We start from the raw sequence: 25,078 nt of genomic DNA on the forward strand, positions 1-25,078 counted from the left end.
GGTTCCGTGCTACATCTAGCTTTTTTGGGGTGTTAGTGAAAGAATTTCTGTCCCGAAACTGTGGTATCAAGGCTCAATTAGACGCTAGTTTATCATTGGATCAGCGTTCCGCATGCCGTGGCTTGTAAATCCTTCGCAGTTTTTTGTTTTATTTTTTTGGTTCTTGTTTCTCACTCCCTCAGAAGTTGGTCGAGTTCTTGACAAGTTCTTTTTGCATGTGTAAAGCTGTTGCTAGATATGCTCTTCGCCGAAATGGTTATTTCGGACCATAAAGAAAATTGATACTCTGCACTTTGTGAAAAGCAGCAGAGTTCATTGATAAGAATGGGTCGAGTTGATGTGCAAAGCTAATCTGCATGTGGTGTTGTCGGCTGTTAAAAAATAAAGTATAATAAACCACTTCCCTAGCCCATCGCCCATTACTATCTTCAAGGGTTACTTAGATTAGATTAGAATAGGAATTAAATTAGAATAGGCCGATGAAAGATTACGGGAAAATCGTACAGGACACGAAAAAATGAGAGTGTCACGCTCACAAATGTATGACAATGCGTGAGAGCGCCACGCATATAAGGAGGTTACGATCAAGCTATCGTTCTCTTCTCATCAACGACAATCTTCCTTTGTGCACGACGTGCGTGATAATGGGGAATAATGTTATAAGTTTATTGTACAGCGAAACGTACAAATCAATCAGCTTTCGGTTGAATGTGAGGCTTGTTGGGCTTTTTCGCATTCCCAAAAACAAATTTCTTTGCTCACGTCGGGTACAAGCTGGAGCTAGTATAAAGCTAATGGTTTATTAATATTTATTTTAAAACACTGCAAGTGTGGTTTTGCTTCCTTCGCGAGCCCATAAAGCACCAGAAAAAATGTCAATCTTCAAGCAACGGTACAACAAGTCTGCAAAAGAAATTAATAATTTAAAACAATCGGCCTACAAATTTCCTGATGCCTTTAATTTTTCCACGAAAAAAGCATTCCCAATAAAGCCAGCCGCACGCGACCTTAGCAAGAAAAGGTTAGCTTTCTTCTTCAGTACGGACAAGTGATTTTTAATGGTTCTTTGAAATGTTAGCTCCTCCTCGACTGTTATTCGCTGTCCTAATCTACTTTTTCAAGCGTTTGAGCCACATTCTTTCCGATTCATTCATTCGAAAGATTTGGCCGAAAACAAAACAACAAATAAAAACATTTGAATCCGACTTTTGGCGGGACTGGATCTTAGTGAGCGCGCGGAAAAAGACAAAATCAAATAAAGGCTTCTTTTTTTGTCGTTAGGTAATGACGGACTTTTTGCTTTCACTATGGCTGCCCGTGTTTTCGACATTTTTGTTCACTCAAGCTTTTTTTTCTTTCACACTCGGGGCAGTGAGTCCTATTCAAATGCTCTAAAGGGCGAATGAGTCGCCCTGATAAGTGAGGCCGATTATAATGGAAAACGTCACAGCACCTAAACCAAAACAGTTCCTCGTCCCACGGCGTATAATGTCACGCCCACGGTCTCTGACGTCACTGGACCGGGGTGGTCGCAATGAGTGGTGTTTATAAATCTTTGCTACAAAACGGCTGTCACAAGTTTCGCGTTGGCTGCGGGAGATTGTGCACGTTTTTTTTTTTTCAGCTGAATTCGGGATCACCACTGTTGACTGGAAAATAAAAAGTCGATTGAAAAACACACAGTTGGTGAGGGTATTATATTGGAAATTGAGACTTTTTGTACGTATGTATTTTTTTCTAGGACGTAACACCTTTTCCACACAAAAACTAATAAAAAAAACTGAATAGAATCCTCCAAAAGTTTCCTAGAATAATGGTGTGCAGTTTGTTGCCGTAGCAGCAGAAGAGCGACGTTTTGGATGATTTTCCTTGCTGACAAAACCAACTTACTGAAACTGTTCCCATGAAGTAGTTAGCATTTGTAATTCATTCCCATGAAAATTGAAAAGCTCTGGTGGAAACAAACTGAAACTAGAATAAAAGCCCAGGTAGGACAAAATTTTAACACATACAACATTAGTATAACTAACAATCATGAGTATATCGTTAAAACAAGAGCCTCGGTATATAATTTTCATATTTGCCACGCTCTTTTCTTCATTTACCGAATCATCCTTTCATGCACTTGCGTGGGAATTATTTCAATTTTCAATAACGCTTTGCAAAATAAATGTTGCTTCCTTGCCGGGGTAAAAACCAAAAACCTTCACCACAAAAATGGTTGCACCATCGATACATTGTAGCGCTCGTAAATGTTTTATTCCTTGCGCATTGAGATGGGAGAAATCTTTCGTTTGATTTATGGTTCATGAATAATTAGCAACGTTGAACAAGTTTTGGTATCCTTCCTGTATTTCCCTTTCTGTAGCAAGGGGTGGGCTGAAAAAGAAGCCTCAACTGAGCGCTAAATCCTTTCAAACAAACGATCTTCTATTTCGTGGGCAGTTTATCTTTTGCGTTACGCTCCCTCCCCCAGACGAGCGGTGATAGAGCTTCCGATGTCTTCACATTGCCACCTTTCCCGCTACGAAAAACCTGCCAAAGAGAGCGATAGGTGGACCCCGGTTGGCAAACTTTGCTCCTGAACGACCGATAAAAGCTAAATTATCGCAAACATCATCAAGCATTAGCTCGACGACCAAGTGCTCTCGTAGGACCGACCATGGGTAGGCAATGAGCCTTGGGCGTTTGCCTGTAGCGGCATGCGTTCTTTGTCATTGCACCACGTTCGATTAAAAAAAACACCCAAAATAATCCAGAAAATAAATTTGTTCTCCGGCGTGCAAAAGTACGATAGTGTGCTGCACAATAAATAGAGAACGCACGGTGGTCGCTTCAAGTCAGTTCGTCATCGAGATCCCGGCGTTCGACCGCGTCTTGTGTCATACGCATCTTTCTTAGCTCTCTCTCTCTCTCTCTCTCTGTCTCTCTTTCTTTTTCTCTCTCTCTCTCTATCTCTCTCATAAGTGCCATAAATAATCGTTAATCGGTTAGGGGATCAGCACACACGCACACACATTCTAAACTGTGCGATGAAATATGTTTCCCGTCAAACTTTCGCATCAACCCACACCGTAAACTGGCACCCACTGTACACGTGCAAGCATTTGTGGTGCGGAAAACAGATAACTCGTCCGGCTAAGGAGTCCTTTTTTGGAGGTGTAGCCTCTGTCGCCTCGCATATGCCGCGTTGAATCGACCAGTTTTATAAGACTTTTTGAGGTGACATAATCTTAACTCAAGAGGAAAAAATATCACTTTGCACAGTCGAAGCGTGTCGGTTTTTGGAAGTAAACATAGACAAAAAAATGAAAAGAGGAATTAAGGATTCGCTCTCATAGGAAATATGTTTGTGGTAACCGACCGAGTAGCAGACATGCCAAGAGACTCACTTTGAGGGAACACCGTAGGGAACAGAGCTGTTCCAGAATATGTCCGTGTAGTGCTTGGCGATACAGCATTGAAATATCCGTTGATAAATTTTGATCTGTAGCAATACACACTGGTACAAAGGGAGAGTGAAATAATGGGAAAGAAAGGAGAAAGGTGAGAGGAATGCACTTACAGCGAAAGGAAAAACTTGGTGTTGGGAACATGCAGGTGAAAAGAAAGATTGAAATATACGTGAATGGATAAAGTAATATGAATGTATATGAGAGAATTGCTGTGGCTGGAAGACTCTCAAGCAGCGACACATTTTGTTCCAGCAAATATATACCATAGCATGAGATGAAATGCTGCAGTAGATGAGTGGTGAAAAATTGGCTTCGTTGCAGGGGATAGAGAAGTGATAAGTTAGTTTTGATCACGCACACCACAATCTAGACAGGTGGATGTTATGGGTTTAACTGTTGCAGATAACTCTCCGGGATGTAAAGCATGCTTACCAGGATTCCACTTGTTTTTTTTCAACTGTTGATTTGGCTCAAAAAATGTTTCCAAAATTATAATTTTTTCTCAAAATCTAATCTAACCTTTACAGTGTTGCCTTTACAGTGAAAGCGATGGTTCAGGTACGATGTTTAACAACCACTAGAGGAGGATGCGACAGCAAACGTACACAAATGAGCTTACTCTGAGGTTGAGGTACGTACAACAGGATACCCACATATTAGCAGGCGTAAAAATTTCACCGGCAGTTTAAAAAGTAATCATTTTCGACTTCTCAAGCAGCCGCACCATGTTGTGTTTCTATTAGAATACTTGTTGTAGATTATCCCTGTAAGCAATAAGAGGAGCTATTCCTTTTGGAAAATTTCTGAAACCAGACCACCGAGGGGTGTGGAAGAAAATGACTTTAAAATAAAGACAACCCTCGGGATGGGATATGACAAAAGTTCACACGTACACATGCTTTACAGGCAACCTTTTTCGATAGCCTTCCAGTGTATGGCTCGGCACAGACCAGCACAAGTTTACGCAGGCCATTTCACCTTCAAGCTCTGTAGGATCTGCTTGAGTTGCAAAAAGTCGGCTGAAGCAGACAAAAAAATCTACAACAAGAAAAATTAAATGTTGACAGGGGCCCGATGCTGCACAGGGAAAAACTTTTTGAATTCCTGAAGGCCGATGTCATTTGGCCTCAATCTTTGTTTCCACAAGCTTGTTCAACGCTCACCCAGTGCACCGATGTCCATTAGCTTGAGAACAACGCCGAATTTATACCGTGCCGAACGTACAGCAGAAAATTGAGGCCTATTGAACTTTATAACAGAATCTTATAGCGCTGACATCATAAGGGTGAGAGTAGACATGAAAGTAAATGTAAAACAGTCTCTAAACTACATCAATTCTTTCTACTGGTGCAATGGGAAAGAAATTGTTTGTACATTTTTTGCCCGAGAAGGTTCAAAACTGCACATTTGAAAAGAAATCTAGGTGTGTCCGAGCTTTACTACTGGATGTACTGAGTTATGAAACATCAAATCTGGAAGCCAAAATTTTTATCAGTTTTCGTGAGTTGAGCGAGCGATCTATAACTCATATGGACGACAAAAAGAGAATATGTGGTTTGGATGGGGTCTTCAACTGGGGTGATGAAACATGATGAACTTCTAGTTTCATGGTTTAAAATGATTGATCTTTTTCTCCAAGCTTATTGTTAATTTATTTAAAGCAAATGACATCAGCTCCTTTTACATTGTTACCGGTTTGAGGTTGGTACTTTATTAATATGCAATTATTCGGAATTAATATTTAACGCTAATATAAGTGAATAAAAACTATTGTAATTGGAAAACCTATGGCACCTATGGAAGCAAAACAGATTTCTGCAATTTTAAGGAATTACAAGAAAATGGGTATTTACTTCTTGTTTAATGTTTAAATTTTCTATTAGTCATTTCCAAACTCTTTTTAAGCGCTCAAAAAAACGATTAACACCTTTAACATGTATTTTCCAAGAAGTTATGTGATCATTTGACCATTTGTTGCACATTTTTCAAACTCCTGGAAAATATTTGCAATATCTAGTTGGCTGTAAGGAATGTAGTGAGAAGCCATGCACGGTTTATCAAACAGTTCAGGAACCTTACCTAAAATAAGTTGTTCCTATTTCCTTGAGGCTGTTATGTCCCTAAATTGTAAATATAGGACACGCCTAACATTGATGTCATGTTTATATACATATCGATTTTTTACCAGGCATTTCGTGTGAATCACATAAATTATTTGGAAATTTTACATGCATTCAACAAACATTTTAACACGTTTGGTTTAATTTAAGCGATGCTAGTTGAAAATGTGAATTAATTTTTCATTAACTTATTGAGTATATCCTACCTCAATATCACGTATGACACCCATGATTTTTAAGGGAATTCAATGATGAAAAAGTAATTTAAACTGAAATAACACCATGCGATTAAAAATATTCATAACAACGTGAACAATTCTTTCTTTGATGTTAAATTTTTATTCTCCTTGTAAACTTATATTATGTAAATGGTTTTACATCCTTCCATCATTATTAAATGAGTATCAGCGTATTTCATCGTACTTAAATCCCACTCAAATGACGTGTTGCTTAAGCAGTACAGAACATCCAGAGGGAAATTTATACTTTTTATGGTTTATTGCTGGTCTTAAGACGGTACACGATTCTCCGTGCTTGCCTCATCTTGCTTCCATAGTGGCTGTTTGGTGCAGTTTTACTAATTCGTTTATTATGATGGCTATTGCTTCCTGGTAAGGGAGAAACTGCCGGCAAAACAGGAAGTTTTATTTGACTAAACTACTTCCCAACTTCATCATACCACAAAGTGTGGGGCACAGTAAAATTTACAACCAAAATGAGCGAATATTAAAAGCAGCACCAGAGGGAAATGTGTCGTTTACGGCTACAGTAAAAGCACCGGTAATAACCGCAACTCGAAACGAAGGTGGCAAATGTCTGCTACTGCTGCTTCCGGCGGCCTCCTGTTCCCACCGAACGTTTGCGGTCTGTTGCCGCTACCCTGGCTGTCGCAAGGAAGTTGTAAAAGATTCACACTTGATTGCTCGTATTATTCTGCAATTTTCTGGTGCCACCGTTTAGCACGGAGAACTCATCAGGCGTGAGCTTAAGCTTGCTTTGGGGGATAGCGTTGGGCAGATTGTCTTTGAGAGAGGCTTAGTGTTGGAAGATTTGTTTCTGCACAAATCACGACACCCTGTGCCTAGGCACTAGTCGCAGCAGTAGAAGCTGCAATGGCGATTAGAATCGTTATTAATGCGCACCACCTTTGTCTTGGTGTAGCTGTTTTCTGACTTTGAAGTCGCAGCAGGATGTACCATCGCTTTAAATGCCCATGCATTTTCTGCTCTATGTTGGTGACGGGCATAAAAGCAAATATAAACAAAATAAATTACGCCATTTGAATCAGAATTAAACGATTAACAATTTGTGATGTTTGTGCTTCCCCACACCCGAAACATGATAAGTCATGGTTGAAGGCCATCGTTTTCGAGTCGGTCCTGTGTCTCCTTAAATGGTTGCGGATTATTTTTCTCTTCTACTGGCTTTTGGATTAAGTGGGTAGATTCAATGCCAGGTGCAGATATTTATTTAAATGGTTATAATAAATGGTTATAATACTCTGTAATTATCAAAATTGCGTGCTTAATTAATGGTAGCCGATTTTGCAACATTACCTGCCAGCAGTGGCCAACAAATGCCTGATGGATGACAATGACAAGGATTGTGGTTAATTACAAGGCTGCCTGCGGTTAAAACCGGTTCTGAAATGTGAAATGTATACCTCGCGGGGTCTAAATTTTAACGTACAGCGTGAGCGACCGAATGATCAAACGATATTTTGCTGAGATATTGCAAGCCCAAGTGACTCAGCAGAGAGATGAAGATTATGAGAAGCTATTGCAATGGTGATTGGGAATCATTTTAATTTATGACACTTTTATCAATTTGTCATGTTTAGTTTCACGTTGAAATTGTTCAATTTTTCAAAGGCACTTATTTTTGTTAGAAAATGTTTAAAAGGGACAACCGTTATTCCTATTGAAATACTTTACAAACTATGGGTTTTCAAACGACTGATGTTAATTTATGCTTATTATGTAATTGATAGAAAATGCTTTCAATTTATCTAATTCCCTTAATTTTGAACTGTTGTGATGCTTAGCTTATTTGAGAAAATATAAGCTTAACAATTGCTTTTACTTATATTAAAACATTTAACTACCAAATACTGCATGTCATGATGCACTAAAATGGGATCCCTTAAAATGAAACTACATCAAATGAAACTACATCAATATCATAATCTTCAAAATATCTTCTTTTCCGTCGATTGTAATTGCTATAAATGAACCAACAAATTCAAATCGAAGATAAATATTTGATAACATTAAGCTGTGTATTCCATTGCTTCATTGCATAATCGCTCCTTGCGCTTCAATTCCTACGAACAACCAATTCCAGTTCGGTTGTTCCATGCCTGAAGCAAAGGGACGCCAATCGTGTCCGTAAAGAGACGATCAATCCATGCTTTTCACACGGCAACTTCTATATCAAGCTTTACTGGAAACCGTACCCCCAACTCCTTGTTTCCATTCGTTCCCAGGTTTGTGTGTCTTCAATTTCCTTCCCATTTTTTGCTGTTGCTCCACCCAATTCTGTTTTTCGGAAGGAAATTCGATTCGCAGCGACGGAAAATCGTTATCAAAATAATTAAATTAAAACATCGTTCGCGTCGTCGTCGTCGTTCGCCGGGCTGTGAGCTTTTGGGCGACGGCTGTTGATTTATAATTCCAATTTACAAGTCGGTTGGGTTGTTGTGAAGAAGGCAGAAGGCTGACAGAGAGATGGACACGGGTTGGATAACCATCGGGCGTGCCAGTCAACGACACGGAAACAGATGCGTTCATTTCACGCCATTTGGAAGCTAACGCCGGTGATGGAACGGATTCGTTTGCGATGGGATGGGTTGGACCGATTATTGAAAAATTCAATTTTCAACCGCTGACAGCACTCCATCTGGTGTTGCGTTTCAGTTGCGTCTGTGTTGTCTTGGAATTATTTTTTTGTTATTTTACATCAGCAAATTCTGCTTTTCATAAATACTTTGAAAATCTATGACACTGAGCAAATCGTGATGCAGGTGGTCAATGCTTCACGATGCTGAAGCAACTGGTATACATTAAATACGAGATAGCTTGACACCCTGAATTGTGTGAAATTTCATGCTTACATAAGGCAACTTCAACCACATAATCTAAATAGCGCATAAACAACTATTTTGAATGCTGCAGCGTCCTTGCTTAATCAGTAGTAAGTACTACCATCAGTAAGTGTGTGTGATTGTGGGAGGGTGTTTTTTTGTCATTCTCGTTTTCCCAGCTTAAGTTTCTAATTAATGTTACGTATTAAGTAATAGTTAATGAAGTAATTATCTTTTTAAATAAGTTTTCTTATAACCAGTCGGTTAGAAAAGCTTTTCTTCCCTAGATCTTACTAACTTTCCTCGCATGTGAAATAGTATCTGAAACGAACTATGCCAACGAAGGACAATGGACGCATTCATAAAGAATCGGTGGAGTGATCGGTGCAAAACAAACGATGTGCTCGAAGAAGAAAAGTATGTCGCTGAGAATCTTGGTTCCCCCGATAGGATGAGAATAAATGGGAGAGTAAATGCATGCTTTTAAGTGATAAAAACAAGCGTTACCGTTAGCACTTAACCTTTACGAGCATCGTTCACATTGTGTGTAATTTAAGTATGTAAGATGCCTATAGTACCTTATTAAAGTGTTTTCGAACTAAATCTGCCCAGCATCTTTTACCTTTTATCTCGTAACAATACATCCAAACGTACGTACCAGTCACCAAGTAACGTTATTCGTTCCTTGTGGAGGGCAATTAATATAAAAATATTTTGGTACAACTTTCTTTAAACCATATCAGTTTTGCTTCTGTGACAATTTCTGTGACCATTTGGTAAATATTTTGACAAAATGTTGCTTTTAAATATTTGATACATTGTAAATAGGCGTTTGACTTACTCGATGAAAGATTCGGTTACCGTTTATTGTTGATGAATATAGCATTTTCTATTATTCTCGATGGAAGACAATCCACCAGCGTAAACATCATGATACGTCCTTTTCAAATAAGTCAACAGCTCACTCAAGGTAGGGACAGATTTGCGATGACATGCCGATAAATATTTGCTCGCAATTTCGTACCACGGGTTACGACATCAACAACCTTCGGTTGCTTCTCATTCCAAGAATTTATATGTGTACACCCTTGTATGGGGTACGTGTAGGGATGTTTTTGTGTTTTATCCCTGCTACTGCTATCCATCGTTTGCTTTTAATTAATACCATGCATACCTCTGCCATCAGTTGGTCTCTCTGTTGGAACGAAAAAAACTCAAACCAGTAACTCGATGGGATTATATGTTCCTCCGCTACCCGCACCCACCTTAAGCAGCTTTGTGCTAATGTAGCACTAGAGTTCTTGGTACCCGACGGGCAACAAAAACACTAATCCCATCGTCACATCGTTTGCTTCGTTTCGAGTGGGAAGTGAAACCTTGTCCGCTCCAGCGACCATAATCGCTTTCCGTCCTTTCCGCGATGGCTTCGCATGGCTCAGCGGTAGTTCATTCAGCTTTCGTAATTATAAACTTTCCCTAGACCAAAAACGGGCCCACTCAGAAGCTGATGTTTATCCAAGTGCGCGGCAAATTCATTCATCGTCTCCTTCTGGTGGTGGTTTGAATGTCTTTGGCCGTTTCGTTTTCTTCACCAGAAGACGGATTGACCCGATAGTACGCTGTACCGTACCGCTTGTGATTATAACGAGCCAAGGACAAGATACTGATTTCCCTCGAATCCGGCTTGTCAGCGTCCGGAGCAGTACCAGTTGGCATGAGTGCGCGTTTTTGGTGTTTGGCAAATTTGAGTCCTCGAATTGAGCGGAAGTCACAACCGTGTTCGTGTGCTCGAAGCGGAAGTTGTGGCGAGGAAGCCGATTGCTTGCTTCGGGACCGAGGTTCGGTAAGCTATGGGGATAGTTCTTGCACAACCGACACTAGTAGGAAGTAGGATTCTGGAACGAACTACCAAAGATTACAAGCGGTACTAGAACTGGTAAGATGGCAGCAATGACTTCACAATCGCACAACTTTTAATGGTAATATTTTGTAGCGTAACCGGATGGGACGCATGTACGAGCGGATGTACATGGGAATGGTTACTGCTAGGTTCGATGCGGCAACCTGACCCATTTTGATGATGACCCATGGTTTCTAGAACACCAAACCGAAACACAGCTTCGGTATTGTTCCGTGCTATGGCGTTTTTAGTCTCGGCGTTGTGAAGATCGAAATGATATTTTAGGTACCCAATCAAGGGCGGGCAAGTAGCAATGCATGAGCAGATGGGTAAGGATGAACAGCGGGTTGTTTGTTTTGTATGTTTTGCAGGAAAATACGTTTCAATTACTGGTAGCGTTGAAATACCGGCTATTCGTCTATACGAGCGCCTTTCAGTTTTATTTTGAATCATTGCTCCAACCTTTGAGAAAATTACTGGACATTACTCTCGGCAATAATTTGTTAAATTTCTTAACGGTAGATGGGTTTGCAGCTTGGACGAAAAGCATGAAATGGGATATTTGCGGTAGTGCTCGATCCGTGTATGCATGTACACAAACAAACTCGCTCTGAGGTGGTGTACATACAGATTCGTTAAACCAGCAGCAAATACAATTCACACAACATCGTTGTAGATGGCTTCACAGATCAAATGAAATTTGACGGTAGCAGGAAAGACGAGGGAATTTAGCAAACTAATTATAAGGTACAGTGGCAGGAAATCTTTTATTTGGCGCGGGAAACGACTCTGAAGGGGAATTTAATAACAAACAGTTTAATTAAAATATGCGAGGAGATGTTTGCTGTTCGTACCGTGAGCCTCATTCCTCCGACAGCAAGCACCAACGGACTCAGTTTCTGGCAATTCAAAAATCTAACATGCACTTTTGAAAGACGCGTCACTGACTATATACACTGCAGTTAAAACTACAGACAAGAGTACCATCATCGGACTTTAGCGTTATATCGATGTAATCCTTTTATTTGAGCTGTTACGTTATACTTTAGTTGCGTTATACGTTATACTTTTACCTAGTTATGGTTCCTGGAGTGAGCCTCTTCATGGAATTCAAGAGCGCTTTGGAAAAGTAGATATTTGTAAAGAGCAGCTTAAGAAAATGCTATGCAGCTGTACTGCAGCAGCTTTTCGAGCTTCTATCGCTCTGAGATACAACCAATTTAGGTAAATATTGTAAGAGTTGTGCTTTTCTTTTAGCTCGAATGTTTGGAACAATCTGAAACATGCCACTATTGAACTGGTACATAATTAAAACACCCAGCTGTACTATGTGTGTGCTTCCCTGCGAACCGAACATGCTTTGTTCGTCCTCTCACTTTGCTCAAGAATATTTGCATCTACTCCCGTGCTTTGCAAAGCACTGCAGAACGGAGGGTGTATTAACGACCAGAACGGTGTGTATACGCGCGCAGCATCTTCGAGCATGCCTGTTGCGTACGGCGGTGGAAACTTCTGGCAGCTAGGAACGTGTCGTGTGTTGAAATTATGTCCATATCAAGTTTACCTTTGTTGGTGCTTTTCACACACACACATGGTCGCTTTTTCACGTACTGACTTGCCTTGTTTGAAGTTAATTGGATGGGTTTAGCGAGCACGTCGGTTTATGTACCGCGCCTCAAAGGCATGGGAGTTTCTTGCAAAACTGATCGTACAGTGCGTGCACGAGTCTGTTTATCTAGGCTTGTATGCATGTGTTTTAATGAAAGTTTAATTTAGTAGGAGTGATGCTATTCCGATCCACTCCGGAGAATATTGCACCCATGGATGGTGAGGATGTGTAGCTGGCTGCTTCTCAAGATTGGTGCAGAGATGATACAATTTTACAGCCACGTGTAAATGAAAGTAACATTATTGTTTACCTCCGTGCGGATGAACTTAGTTGTTGCTACAATATTATAATTGTTTTAATGAACTCAAGTTTCATTAATCCATTTCGTTTGGTCAATTTTTATCGTTCGATGTTTATCTTAAATATTTCTGTCAGTTTATCTTAAATAACTCTGACTAAGTGTCATAGGCATCGCTTCCAAAATGCTAGGTACAATTGAATTAAATTTTAACTTTTTTTTAACTAGGCATTCAATATTCATACTTTTAATCAAACATCTTCCAATAATTTTTTAGTAAAGTAACTTCATATTCAAAGTATATTAGTCTTTAGTTTATACCTCCACTAGTTGTAACTAGTACATAATCAGAACGAGCATAAATACAAATTTTAATACAAAAAAAAATATTCTCTATAAGGCAGCGATTTGGTTTGGATATGAATGGGTAGGCGAATGAGTAAAAATAATTTGGTTAAGCATTTTCCAAGAATGTTAAACTTATATGCAGGTTACATTGTAACTGTGCTAGGATCGTTATTGCAGTTGGCTAATCTATCATTTGTATTATATTTATTTTGTTTCGCTGAGGCGTCCTTTTTTTTCATTAATGTTCATGAAGTATGCAAAATGATTTTCGAAACTGGAAAATTCAAATCAATTTCAGGAAATTGAAAAAGATTCTGAATCCAGAAGATTTGAATAATTTTAATATCAATTGAAAAGCTTTATCAAATGCAAAAAAAACTAAACATCACTTGATTTCAATAATGCAAGTATAGTCTCATCATCATGACGATGCCACCCAAGGAAGTCATCATTACGTCAGATCAAAAGAGTTTGCAATATTTTCAGATTAAAACATTACCGTAAACGTCTTTTATACATTCATAGAATTTATTGTGTCATTAGCATCAGTAACGGTTGAAAGATCAGTTGCCTTCATGCCAACCTTCCCACTTCATGAAGAAACATTACTTCACCCTTCCTAGAATCTATTACATCACCTACAAAACATCTAAGCGCATTAGATGGTTGAAGGAATAAGTGCGTTTAACAGGTTTTAATGGTAATGCTAAGACCTGATTAATTATACGGTCATTAATTTTCGTCGGTTTACGCACGCACGCGAGCTCGGTAGGTTCTAGGAAAAAACGCTACACAAATCAAAATATTCATCCGTCTTAAATCCAAAACACATCAAAAGGGTAACTAATTTGTCTCGGCTCCAATTGACAACTTGTTTGGGTGCCCCAAATGGAAAACCGTGGAATGAGGAATAGCACAGGATTTTGTTCATTACCATTGAGCAGCTTGTGCTACGTTATTCGATTTAAATCCATCCCTTTTCCCAATTTACGCTTAAGTAACAATGCTCGGCACAACCGCGACAGGAGAAACGGAGCAATACTCGGCGTCCATCTTCGTATTTTCTTTTACATTTTTCGAATCATCAGCGCGATAATGGTTAAGCCAGTCAAGCTTAACCGAAAGCCGGCGGCACATTAACTCACTGGCAGTGGAATAGCAGCGAAGTGGATTGCATAGTTACACTGATTGAAAAATCAGCTTGATCGCTCCCTCGTGCACACCATGGTCATAGCCTTGAGTGACTTTCGTAAAAGGATTAATTTATTAAATTAATGCCTACCTTCCACCGAGCATCCTATCCGTGCCAGTGAAAATGACCCCATTTCTTTAATATCACGTCACCAGCTTGATTCCATTTATCGATTTACGCGTGTTTCGAGTATGCGATAGCAGGGCAGGCAGCAGCGTTACGCTTACAACCAGAAGGTTTTTATTTAAATTCACATTATTACGGCTTCGACCAGAAGGTTTTGGTGATTGTGGAAACACGGTCGTACCGGCATTGGAAGAAATTGTATTGCTGGCTGGGTGGTGTTTGGCGTTCAAGTTTTGTGTGGTTCCACTTGCGTGCCACGTTGGGCTGGAGCTGGTGTCACCCTAGTGCTAAGCTTTTCATGCTAATAATCCAATCGAATCGTATTTCCTTGTTACTGCCTTCTGCATCTTTGAACAAACTCGATCTCCGCTCACCAATGTTAAAATACAGAAGGAAAAGTAAGACGCTTGTAGCATTTTTTACATCATACTTGCGGGCGAAAGGTAGTTGGTTCTGCCTAGAAAAGCTGTTTGGAAATTGAAATGAAATCGAAATAAATTGATTCAAGCGCAAACGAGGAAAAGTACACATTCACAAAGAGCGGTTTTTTTATAAAGCATCTGTGTTATTTTCCCACAAGCAACCTCCCGATTGTGTTTTTTTTTCTTTTTCAGTTTACTCTATATTTTTAGGCTTTCCTGCTTACGATCACCAAAATAAACCTTCCCGTTCGTTTACATTTGTGGTCGATGAAAAGCATTCACTGTTTAAGCATGTGGCATTCTTTTTCTATCGCATCGTTTATTCAACATTAGTTCATGCGTAGCGAAAACGAAACCTTAAAGCTGAAGATATCAGCTCTTGCGCTAGCAGAAACTGTTCTTTAAACTTGCAAAACAGAATTCCCCAGAATACATTCCATCCAATTGATTCGCAGCATGTTTGCGTGCGAGATGTGTTTGCGTGAGAGCGCATACCGTGTCTCTTGGGTGGTGTGGAGAGTCGTGCTTGTTTCTTCAGTGATAAATATTTTCCTTTCTTGTTCAGCGGTAGTGCAAGGAATGCTTTTCCGAGAATGGTTCCCGTCTTGTGGCATTCGCATTTTTTTCATAAGTCAACTGACAACCTTTACTCTTCCAGCACAATGTGCACAGACTGGGTGCAAATTTCACTTTAAAATCTTCAAATATCAACGTTGCGTCTTGGATTACTTATAGAGTATAACATTATTTGCTTTTGCATACCATTTTTGTGGATGATGTTCGCTACAGAACAAGAGAAGAAAAGTTCCGAGATTTGCTGTTCATGGCTCAACCATAAACTTTCTTCAAGTGCTAGCCATGCTGATTGTTTTAAAGATATGGTTAATGTTTAATTAACATTTCTTTTAAACACAAAGCTTGTATGGTTAGGTATGTGAGAGTACCGAAGAGACAAAAAAATCAAATTTGAGAGGATATAATGAGTGTCTTACAGGTTTATCAAAGCGTTTTTCTCAAATATGAATCAATACTAAAGAGAGATAAATAAATATCTCTACGTGTAATCGTACTTAACGTTTTCAATGTAGAAGGTTTGATGTCAATCACATTCAATAAAAAAAAATCCCAATTTCAACTATTATTTTATTTTTTGAGTTGGTTAATTTTATCATTCTTAGAAAGTACACAACTACAAACATCACAAAAAACGAACAGGGTTAGGAAAAAAATCTTGCTCTAAAATGCTTTGTTTTTCCCTTCGAGTGCGTTTCATCTCCAAACAAACAACAGCCACTGAAGAGCTTGTAAGCTTCAAGCATTGAGAATGCGTCCAAAAAGTGAAGTTCGCTTTGGTGGAGGAAAACAGTAAACATACTTAAAGTTTTGTTTGTTTACTAGAAAGTAGCAAGTACGAATAACGGTATGGTACCTTCGCGCACACACATTAACAAACAACCTCACCTAAACACCCACACATACATCCAAAGAAACAGAGGAAAACCTCATACGTCATGTAAAGACGTACATACACGAATGCATTACAGCTGAAGGCTACTCACGAAAGCGGACCCCAAATGAGGAAAGTGCACAGAAAGTGAAAGAAAACAAGACTTCTCGCACAGGCCGGCTTCGTGCACTCCCACGGGTTTCGGAAAAACAACGACTTTTGGGATAAAATGAGGAAAGCTTTTTTTACTGGGACACAGGGCTGATCGCTTCGTCCATGTTCAGGGGTTCATGCTTAGATGCCCTTATCAGAAATGATAGAAACAAGTTTGAATTCAGAGGAAAATATTTGGCAAAACATATTTTCGATTTTTTACATTTGTTTGAGGATATTTGTCATAGCATTTCACGAAACTATATCAAAACACTTACCCTCACCGTGCGTCTTTGCGGTGACGTTAAGAAAGTTGTGATTGATTTCCACATTCTCGTCGATGTCCGCCTCATAGATAACTTTCTCGAAATAGAGTGGGTAGTCGTTCTTGTCGGCAATACCTGTTTTGATGAATTTAGTAACTGAAAGGAAAACAAAACACACAAAATGTACTCGTTAGTTAGTTGTTTAAAGTGGTGCACTCGAACAGTGCGCTAAAAATATAGCTACGACAGCATTCACTAAAGAATACGCCACAACATTGGACCCTATCTGGAATCGAATATCAAAAGAAACGAAAAACTAATGGAAACATATTTTAATTTTGCTTCTTATGTCGTGTTCCATCTGGCATCCAAACAGCAATCGCATATGTCACTCACGCAACCGATTCCGGACCAAATGCTCCCGATAATCCGTGACCACTAATGAAAAACTGGTAGCGATAAATTTCACATTTCCTACTTCCATTACGGTTTCCAACCATTGTAATTGAAATGAGAAGATACATAACGTATAAAAAAGTGGTTACACAAAGATGCCGCACCGGCATCGCTAAAGAAAAGTAAAATGCAATAGAAAGAATAGCACAAAGTTGAAATGGAAAAAAATGTTTTTTCGTTACCGAAACCTTCACTGACCAACCTCATCCAGCTTCCAGTTAATCCAATGGTCCGTTTCGTTGTCGGTGGGAATGGATCCATAATGTGTCTTCGAATCTAGATTTTCTCTTAGAATGATTCAAAGGGGCAGAAAGCCAACAGGGTGTATGTAAGTATGTATGTGTGTGTGTCTTTGTGTTGGTTTCCGGCACAAATCCGAATCCAGACCAGACCGAATCCAGACAAAGATATCCATCGACCCACTAGCGTACGGTTATTCGCGCGTTCCAGCTGAGCTTGTGATTCGGTGCAATTGCAATCGCCACGGTACCATGATACAGTGAGTTGTGTTGGCCCTCTCGCTACTCTCCCCATGGACAATGTGTGACGAGAAGTGCAGCCCACAGCACAATTTAAAACAATTTAAAATCCATTTTCTACTACCATGATTTCTGACTTTGATTCGTACGTCCGTTCGTACGCTGGCCATGTACGCCATGCCGTGGCTCGAGAGACGACACCATCAAGTAGTGTAAAAGTACGACGCAAGGATTGATGGTAAGAAACCGTCGCTATCCGGGCTCAATTTGGAATTTCTTGTTGTAGCTTTTATTAATTTTAGTTTTTCTGATAATGTAATGTGTGTGTTTTACTTTATCTTATTTCGCTTATGTCGCTTTAAATTTTAAACTTATCTCATTTAATCCAGTTTTTGTTCTTTTTTTCAAATTAATAGACTTTGATTATTGGCAAGTCAAAAGCAACCCACTTTAAAGTGATTTTTTATACATTTTGTGTTATAAAGCGTTTGTTGCTTGTAGCAATAAACTATTACAAACCTCTTTCAATGGTTATTAATTATAAAAAATTCAAATTCAAAAAAATGTCTGTATTTACCGTACTATGTATACTGCGCTAGAATAAGAAAAAACATATTGTGAAACAAAAGCTACACTGAAACCAAAAAGGTTGTTGCGAAGGTGCCTGCTTTTGCTTTGTTTTGTTTATCTTTGTACATTCTTTGCGTTGAATGTGAATCGAATAATTAACAATTGCATAATATTTATAAAAAGGGTAGTGCTTTTTCGTGTACGGATTTTGAATGCCAAATGACAAACATAAATACATTTTTCGTGAATGGTCAATAAACAAGTTGACAGCGGATAAAAAGAGTGAAGAAAATCTGCACAAAATATTCTCAAATAAGAAGTTTGGTTGAGCAATTTTTTCGCCAAACACGATACTAGAACAATATTCTTATTTCAGCAAATGTTGCTGTTTTGAATATGAATTTCAAACACTAATGCTAAGCCAAATGTTCTTTGTAATTTCCTTTTTGTAGCATAATTAAGGTTTTTCAAGCCTTTGATTATGTTTTAAGGAACAACTTTTCTTTTTTTATTATGTAAATAAAACATGTTTACTGTAAAACCATTCCTTTTTTGTTAAAGCATAATTTTAAAATTTAAAAGGGAAACTATCCTTGAAACGCTTTCCTGGAATTAATGCTTAAACAAGGTTCTATAACTGACAATCGTTAGAGATTCATGCAGATGCCATTAAAACGAGTGCAAAATGAAATAAACCGGTCAGTGTGTGTTATTCCTTCTTATGTATCTTTTTTCTCCCAGTCACACATTGATCAATTGAATGTTGCAATGCTAACATCGAGGGCACTGTGAAAGATTGGTGAAATAGTTGCACCATTGCGAGCGAAGGTTATAAAATAAAATGAATTATTTAGTCAAATATGACTTCGTTTGCTGTATGTGCTATTTTTCAATTCTTCTTTCTGCTCAAATCCGAATGGCAGGTGCATCGGCAGGAGTGCTACATACCAAAACTGCTTGCTTCTAGCAGGCCAGGTGAAAATGGCACAATTGAATTACTCACTTTTTATCGCGGGATGCAACAGCTTGCGCGGCGTTTGTATCGTGTGTCGTTCCTCTGATGCATGCGATATTTTTTGCTAAAGCCATGTATACGCTGACTGCGTTATGAAATAATCGCTGAAGGATTTTTGCAAATGATTTAATAAAATGAAGTCAAAATAATTTCGTGGCAAGTTTTGCTTTGCTTTGTGAGTTGCTTTGTAGCATGAAATTTTTAGCTCTATTTATAGCTCCGAACGGAAAGATTTATTTTGCTGTTTAAATTGCCTAATACATTGAAATTAATATTTTAAAACGCAAAACAAAAACAATTATTATGCTTTTTTCCCAGAAACATTCATTGTAAAATAGTGTTGATGTATAATTTCAATGGCATCGATGACAAAATATGTATATTTGAATATTTGAAGTGGTTCTTTTATTAACGTGCGTTCAATCAAATAAACGAGTGACATCAGAAGGAACATTCGCTATTCGTGTAGCATTTTGAATCAGACTCTAAATATTGAAGAACATTGTGTTGTCAGTTGTTTGCATTGATCAAAGAGTTATTACATTTCCTATCCTTCAGTGTAATTGTTGTGCAATGTTTGCTGTCCACGATTCTTAACCGTTGCGTGGAATCAGTACAACGTTACTCGTATGAACGGATAAAGCACCAGGCGCCTCCATGACAATATAAATTAATGGCAATCCATTGACAGCTGCATTTGTCACGATGGAAACGTTTGTTTAGCACGCAATATGAGGAAAAACGGATGAACTTGGAGGAAAATAGGTCACAGCTACAAATCTGCCATGTTCTGTGCCTTGCCATAAGTTTCAATCAATCCAACAATAGCACCGCCGACCCCATCGATGTGCCTTATTTCCGTCGCACTCTTGCAAGGATAGCTTGATAGATACAAATGGTAATAAAAAGCGCGATCTGGCAGATAAAACATCTCTAAAGGCGACTGGTCGCTGCGCATCAAATTAGATAAAAATAAAACCCGGATGGTGGCGAATCTTTGCCCCACGCCTCATGACCACTCGAAACAAAGACATTTTATTAACGTGACATGAAGTCGTCTTCGGCAACCTCGTCCATTCATTGATGATGCTGCTATTTAGCGTCGGGCAAGATACTTTCTCGTATTTTTTATGTATATTTGCTTGCCAGCATCCGCTATTGTTGTCTTCCTTTCCATTCTTAATGTCTCCCCCCTCTTCTCTTTCTCTATACCTCTCTTTCTCTCTCTCTCTCTCTCTCTCTCTCTCTCTCTCTCTCTCTCTCTCCTTTTTTCTCCCTCCGTCGACTCAATTATTGAAAATGGTTCTCTGGGTGGGTACTGTCGTGTGGTCATTTCATCTCCTATCCTTCATGCGACCCATGCCGAAACAAAACACACCGAGTGCGAGGCTAATTGATTTTGGAAAGGAATAATATTTTGTTTTACGACCGTCCATTAAAACGGACCCTCGTGACTGTATCTGTAGCTTGTGATGTGAAAGTCAGGTCTAGGAGTAAGCTATTAGAAACTTTTCAGAAGGACGGCAGAAGCTGGTAGTCACCCATTAACGCCACAGCGGGAATGGTATGGTGGTACCACGCTTGAATGGAGCTACCACATGTTTCTTTCTATGTTTTGTGGAAGAGTGGCTGAAGAGGGCAGTATGCGGGTGTGCTTTTATGTTTTATGAATAAGCTTATTGACATCTTTTTGGGGAAGGAAAATACATTCAGATAAATTGAAAACAAAATGTGTGGGTCAGTTGAATGCTTGGGGAATCAGAGGAAACTATTAACCATGTTTAACATTATGTTATCTGCATTATTCCATATCATTTGAATTTTTTTATAAAGACACAACTGTCCTGTCAAAAATAGCAAAATTAAATTTATTTTTATTATAATCAACAGAAACGACCTGATATAGTTCTATCTTGAAACTATAATTTATAATTATCATACCATCTTATTAAGGAACTGATTTCTTGGTACCGCGAACAAATCTGCCAATTGTTTGTAAGTCTTCTTTTTTTTGTAGCGCGTTCGCCCACCATCCAAAAACCGCTAGCTTATTAACAACAACCCAATCAGGCACAACGTGCTCCCACACGACAGCTGGTATTAAGACATGATAATTTATTGTTATGAGCGGAAAACAACACATAACCGTGATAAAAGACACATTTCAGTTTGTATTCGCTTAGCTCCCCAAAACAAAAGCTGCCGTGCTGTTTCCAAAGGCACAAAACGGCGAGAAGAGGAAGAATGAAAGAAAAGCACAATATTCTTAAGCTTTGTTTACACACCGTGCCACTCAATGCTGTTGTTTCAGTGGTGCTCTATTTCCGTTTTTAGTCCTGTTGAAACCTTGGATCAAGTTTATTGTGCCATCTTCTTCTAAATTTCCGAAACACCGAAATTGTGTTGTTTCATGTTTCGCTTAACCAGGTGTCCTAGAAGCGGTTCCCAATTTGTGTTATTGTAGTGTTTTCCGTCTTTATATTTGTTTATTAGCTTCCGGAATGGTCGAGTGGGTTTTTCGCGTCCTACAGAAATAATCATAGCCACGAGGACGAAAGAAGAATAGCTGAGGCTGGGGACTGTAAGATTCCTTTACCATGGAAGGAGAACAGCCAGATGGAAAGTATGTTGCCACTGTGCAAGTGTTTCCCCCACTGGTCTTCGAATGATGCGGTGCGAAAGAAAAATGGGAAAAGGAACCCACTAAATTCCCTTAGTGTCGGAGTTTTTCTTGCTGTTTCTTATGCTTACCACCCTCCAACGTGTTCCAATCCTTCCAGAAACATTATTTCCGTTTAGAGTAAAGGAAGTGGATAGTTTTCACTTCTGCTGATGCAATTGCATTCAGATGCAATCATGTGCAAACGAAAAAAAAAATGCCAACAGAAACTTTAAAATGGTTTGTAGAAAAACTAACTTTACTAAATGGTACCGCACTTCCTTCGTTGGTCTTTTTGTGAACAAACACTCACATGCATCCTTGTCAGTACCATAGTGTAACAACAACACACTGATGTGGTTGCTTTTTTGTCACATTTTCAACCACACGGTCGGCAACAACGTTTGTATCCACTGCGAATTCTTTCGTTCACCATAATGAGGTCAAGCCCGGGTGAGAAGAAACATAACCGGTCAGCTCATCATTCGTTCCCCTAATGGCTAGTTATTGTGGCTGTACAGGACGAGCATCTAATTGATGATAGTGATTTATCTTCTGTTCATATTTTCAATTTGACTGTTGATTTTTTTCGGTTGTTGAAAAAATGTTTGTGCTTTGATGCAATGAAGTGCATCTGTTTTGACAGGCGGAAATTAGTTATTGATGCTTGGGACTGTCAAGTTGTGAGTGATATTTGGTTGATTTTCAAGATTGGTCGAATTGTTAAATGCAAAATATTGGATGTATACTTTTATTTTGTTTTCCTCAATCCTGGGTTCACACCTCATTCAAAATTATTGTTATTGTTACTATTTTTATTTGTGTCACTTATAAAAACTGCAAAACATTTTTTTTGCTTTATACAATTTCCAAACATTGTTACGTTTGTGTATCACTTTTAATAAATTTTAATCAATTAATTTCATACCATAGTTCCATTTGTCATACATGGCAACAAAAGGTTTAAATTAGAAAATTAAAGTAAAAGTGTTTAAAATCGCACGAGGACAAATGAAACGAAATACCATGTATGAAATAAAATCTTTTTGATTCCCTCAATTTTGTCTAACACGATCAATGAAGGAATATCAAAAATGTTTTGAATCTTGTTCTTTAAACCCAGTGATATCCAACTTTTGGTCCGTGTCGTTTACAGTCGGTGTACGTGAACGAATTTATATTTGAAAAACAAAAGCTTATGACTATACATATTGTGCAATTTTTATTCCCACAATTAAGATTAAAAATTCCAAAAAGAATGTTAGCACAAGGTTCAAACATAATTTTGATGAAAAAAAACTTTGCACAAAGTCTACAAAATGTATGCTCTCACATTGCTTAAAATGTTGGAAAATATTGTTTTAACCTGATAACTGAAGAATGCTAATGATTCACTCGGGACACTTCATAACCGGCCAGGCTGTGCAGACTACTACTCATCTACGCTGTTGTGTTACGGGGATCGATTACGAACGAAGCCCTATTCGGGTAGTCCCCATAGTGACCTTACACACGGTAGCCACCGCACATGGAGTATTTGACTCGGGTTTCGGGACGATTCGGGTCGAACCGGGCGGATTAGTAATTAAAGCACCCGCATAATCTGGTTTTACTTCGCTCGGGACAGAGGGATTGGTTGGGCAAACGTGAAGAGCGGAGGCAAACATGAAGCTGGGCACATGGTAAACAGGATCCCAGGGATCGTCACCGAGGAAACGTGAAGGCGCGTTTCGGGATTACATGTTCGTGTGAACTGCCCAGGGAGTAAGGATTTATTGAATTGCAATATCAACAATACTGGCTCATGGCTATGGCCTCATTCTTCCTCATCTTCCACGTCCACTATCATCACATCATAGAATGCGGGTCGGTTGGCAGACCGCTTCCGAAATGCCATTAACTTACCCGCTCCGAAGAATGTGGCTTAAGCGCCTCGGCAATTTGCAACCGTGGAAGGTCCCTGAGAGTGGCGGGGAAAACAGTTTTTTTTTTGGAAACGACCTTGTTCCTTATATGCTCGAAAAGGTCGGTAAGGATCATTTGGGCTCTGATTTACCAGAGCGGTTACGGTCGTTGCTTATGCATGACGAAACCAATGTTGCTGTAAGGTGTCGGATCTTTTTTTTTTTATATGTGTGTGTAATATTTATCTCCCTTTTATCTGTATTGACTTGAAAGCTATTCTTTTTTGCTGCCCTCAATGCTTGCTTGGACACCGAAGCTGGCTCATACAAATAGATGGATTTCTGGGGTGGTGTTTACAGAGCACAACATGTTTGACATAATAATAACGGTATGTGGTCTGGCCTAACTTGGACAGGGATGGAACGCAAAGCTATCCTGGAGGTGCGCCTGTCCTAAACTAACCACTTTTGCATGTTATTTAATTTAGCCCCGAGCTCACTGGCATGTTATAGAAAAAAAATCATCGGTAGCTTCAGTATGGTTGATGAGATGTTTTTTTCAATAAACCACACACACACATCCACTCAACTCAACATCCACCCAACAGGTAAAAGTACGAGTCACATATCATGACGTAACGTGTGGTGTACCGAGGGAAATGAAGGAGGCTTTATTACATTACATTATATTGCAATATTTATGTAAATGGGTTTTAAATCCGTATATTTGGGCAATATGGGAGTTCCGTTAACCGTCTACGTTAAGCATGATCTTTGATGGACTTAAAGCGTGTTGCCTGTAATGCAGAGTTATGGCAATAGAGAACACATTGCACCCTTCCAATTTGAACCCTTCAGCATTTCCATGAAAAGATACCTTTTCATGGGTAAAAAAAATTAAGATCAAAATATGTCCATGATTTTATGTTGTTTTGAAAATTTCAGCACGATACATATTGCTTCAACTACCTAGAATCGCAATAAAAGACGTACCATTAAGCAATTATTTAAATTCTCGGACGGACTGTGGGCAGCAATTGATAAACGACGGTGATAAGTTTAGACTGTAATTGCCAGATGCCTCGGGAGTTCAATAAGACATGTATTAACAATGTTTGTTTTTTATAGAATCGTTTCAATCGATAAAAATTTTGTGTATTGTTGCACATTTTGAAGCAACGTTCAAAAATGGCGATGAAAATGCAAGAAATTTTTGTACACCTAAGATTTGCACGTTTTTTATCGCACTATACATTTTATAAATAATATTGCTGTAAATGCTGCGTGATCCTTCAAACAGTTTAGTGACGATGAATATGTGCCATACAAGAGAATGCTTGTTGTGCTCGTTGTCGCCCCAGAAATTATTGCACACAATTCCAAAGGCGGAAATCTAACCTTTTTGCGCGAAACTGAGCATAATCTCTGGGAGCGTTCGTGCGCAACTGTATGACATGGATTGCAGTGCTTGAAACGGTCCTGATTTGATTTTTTTTTTTGGAATCCACTTCGCACCATCATTTGAAATAACCTTCGTGCTTGTGTACTTTCTCTCAAACACACACACACACATACAG

General features: G+C 39.0%; 1 protein-coding gene across 4 annotated transcripts in view; it reads right to left on the reverse strand.

Annotated features, from left to right (window-relative positions):
- Nucleotides 1–25,078, reverse strand: part of LOC120900529 (neural-cadherin-like) — a 267,774-nt gene that overhangs the window by 44,112 nt on the left and 198,584 nt on the right. For all 4 annotated transcript variants that reach the window (XM_040307637.1, XM_040307636.1, XM_040307635.1 and 1 more), the window contains one exon: nucleotides 16,431–16,574. In XM_040307637.1, coding sequence (XP_040163571.1) covers nucleotides 16,431–16,574 — 144 coding nt within the window. The remainder of the gene's footprint in view (nucleotides 1–16,430; nucleotides 16,575–25,078) is intronic.

The sequence above is a fragment of the Anopheles arabiensis genome, chromosome 3 (assembly GCF_016920715.1).
Source record: "Anopheles arabiensis isolate DONGOLA chromosome 3, AaraD3, whole genome shotgun sequence".
Taxonomy (NCBI): domain Eukaryota; kingdom Metazoa; phylum Arthropoda; class Insecta; order Diptera; family Culicidae; genus Anopheles; species Anopheles arabiensis.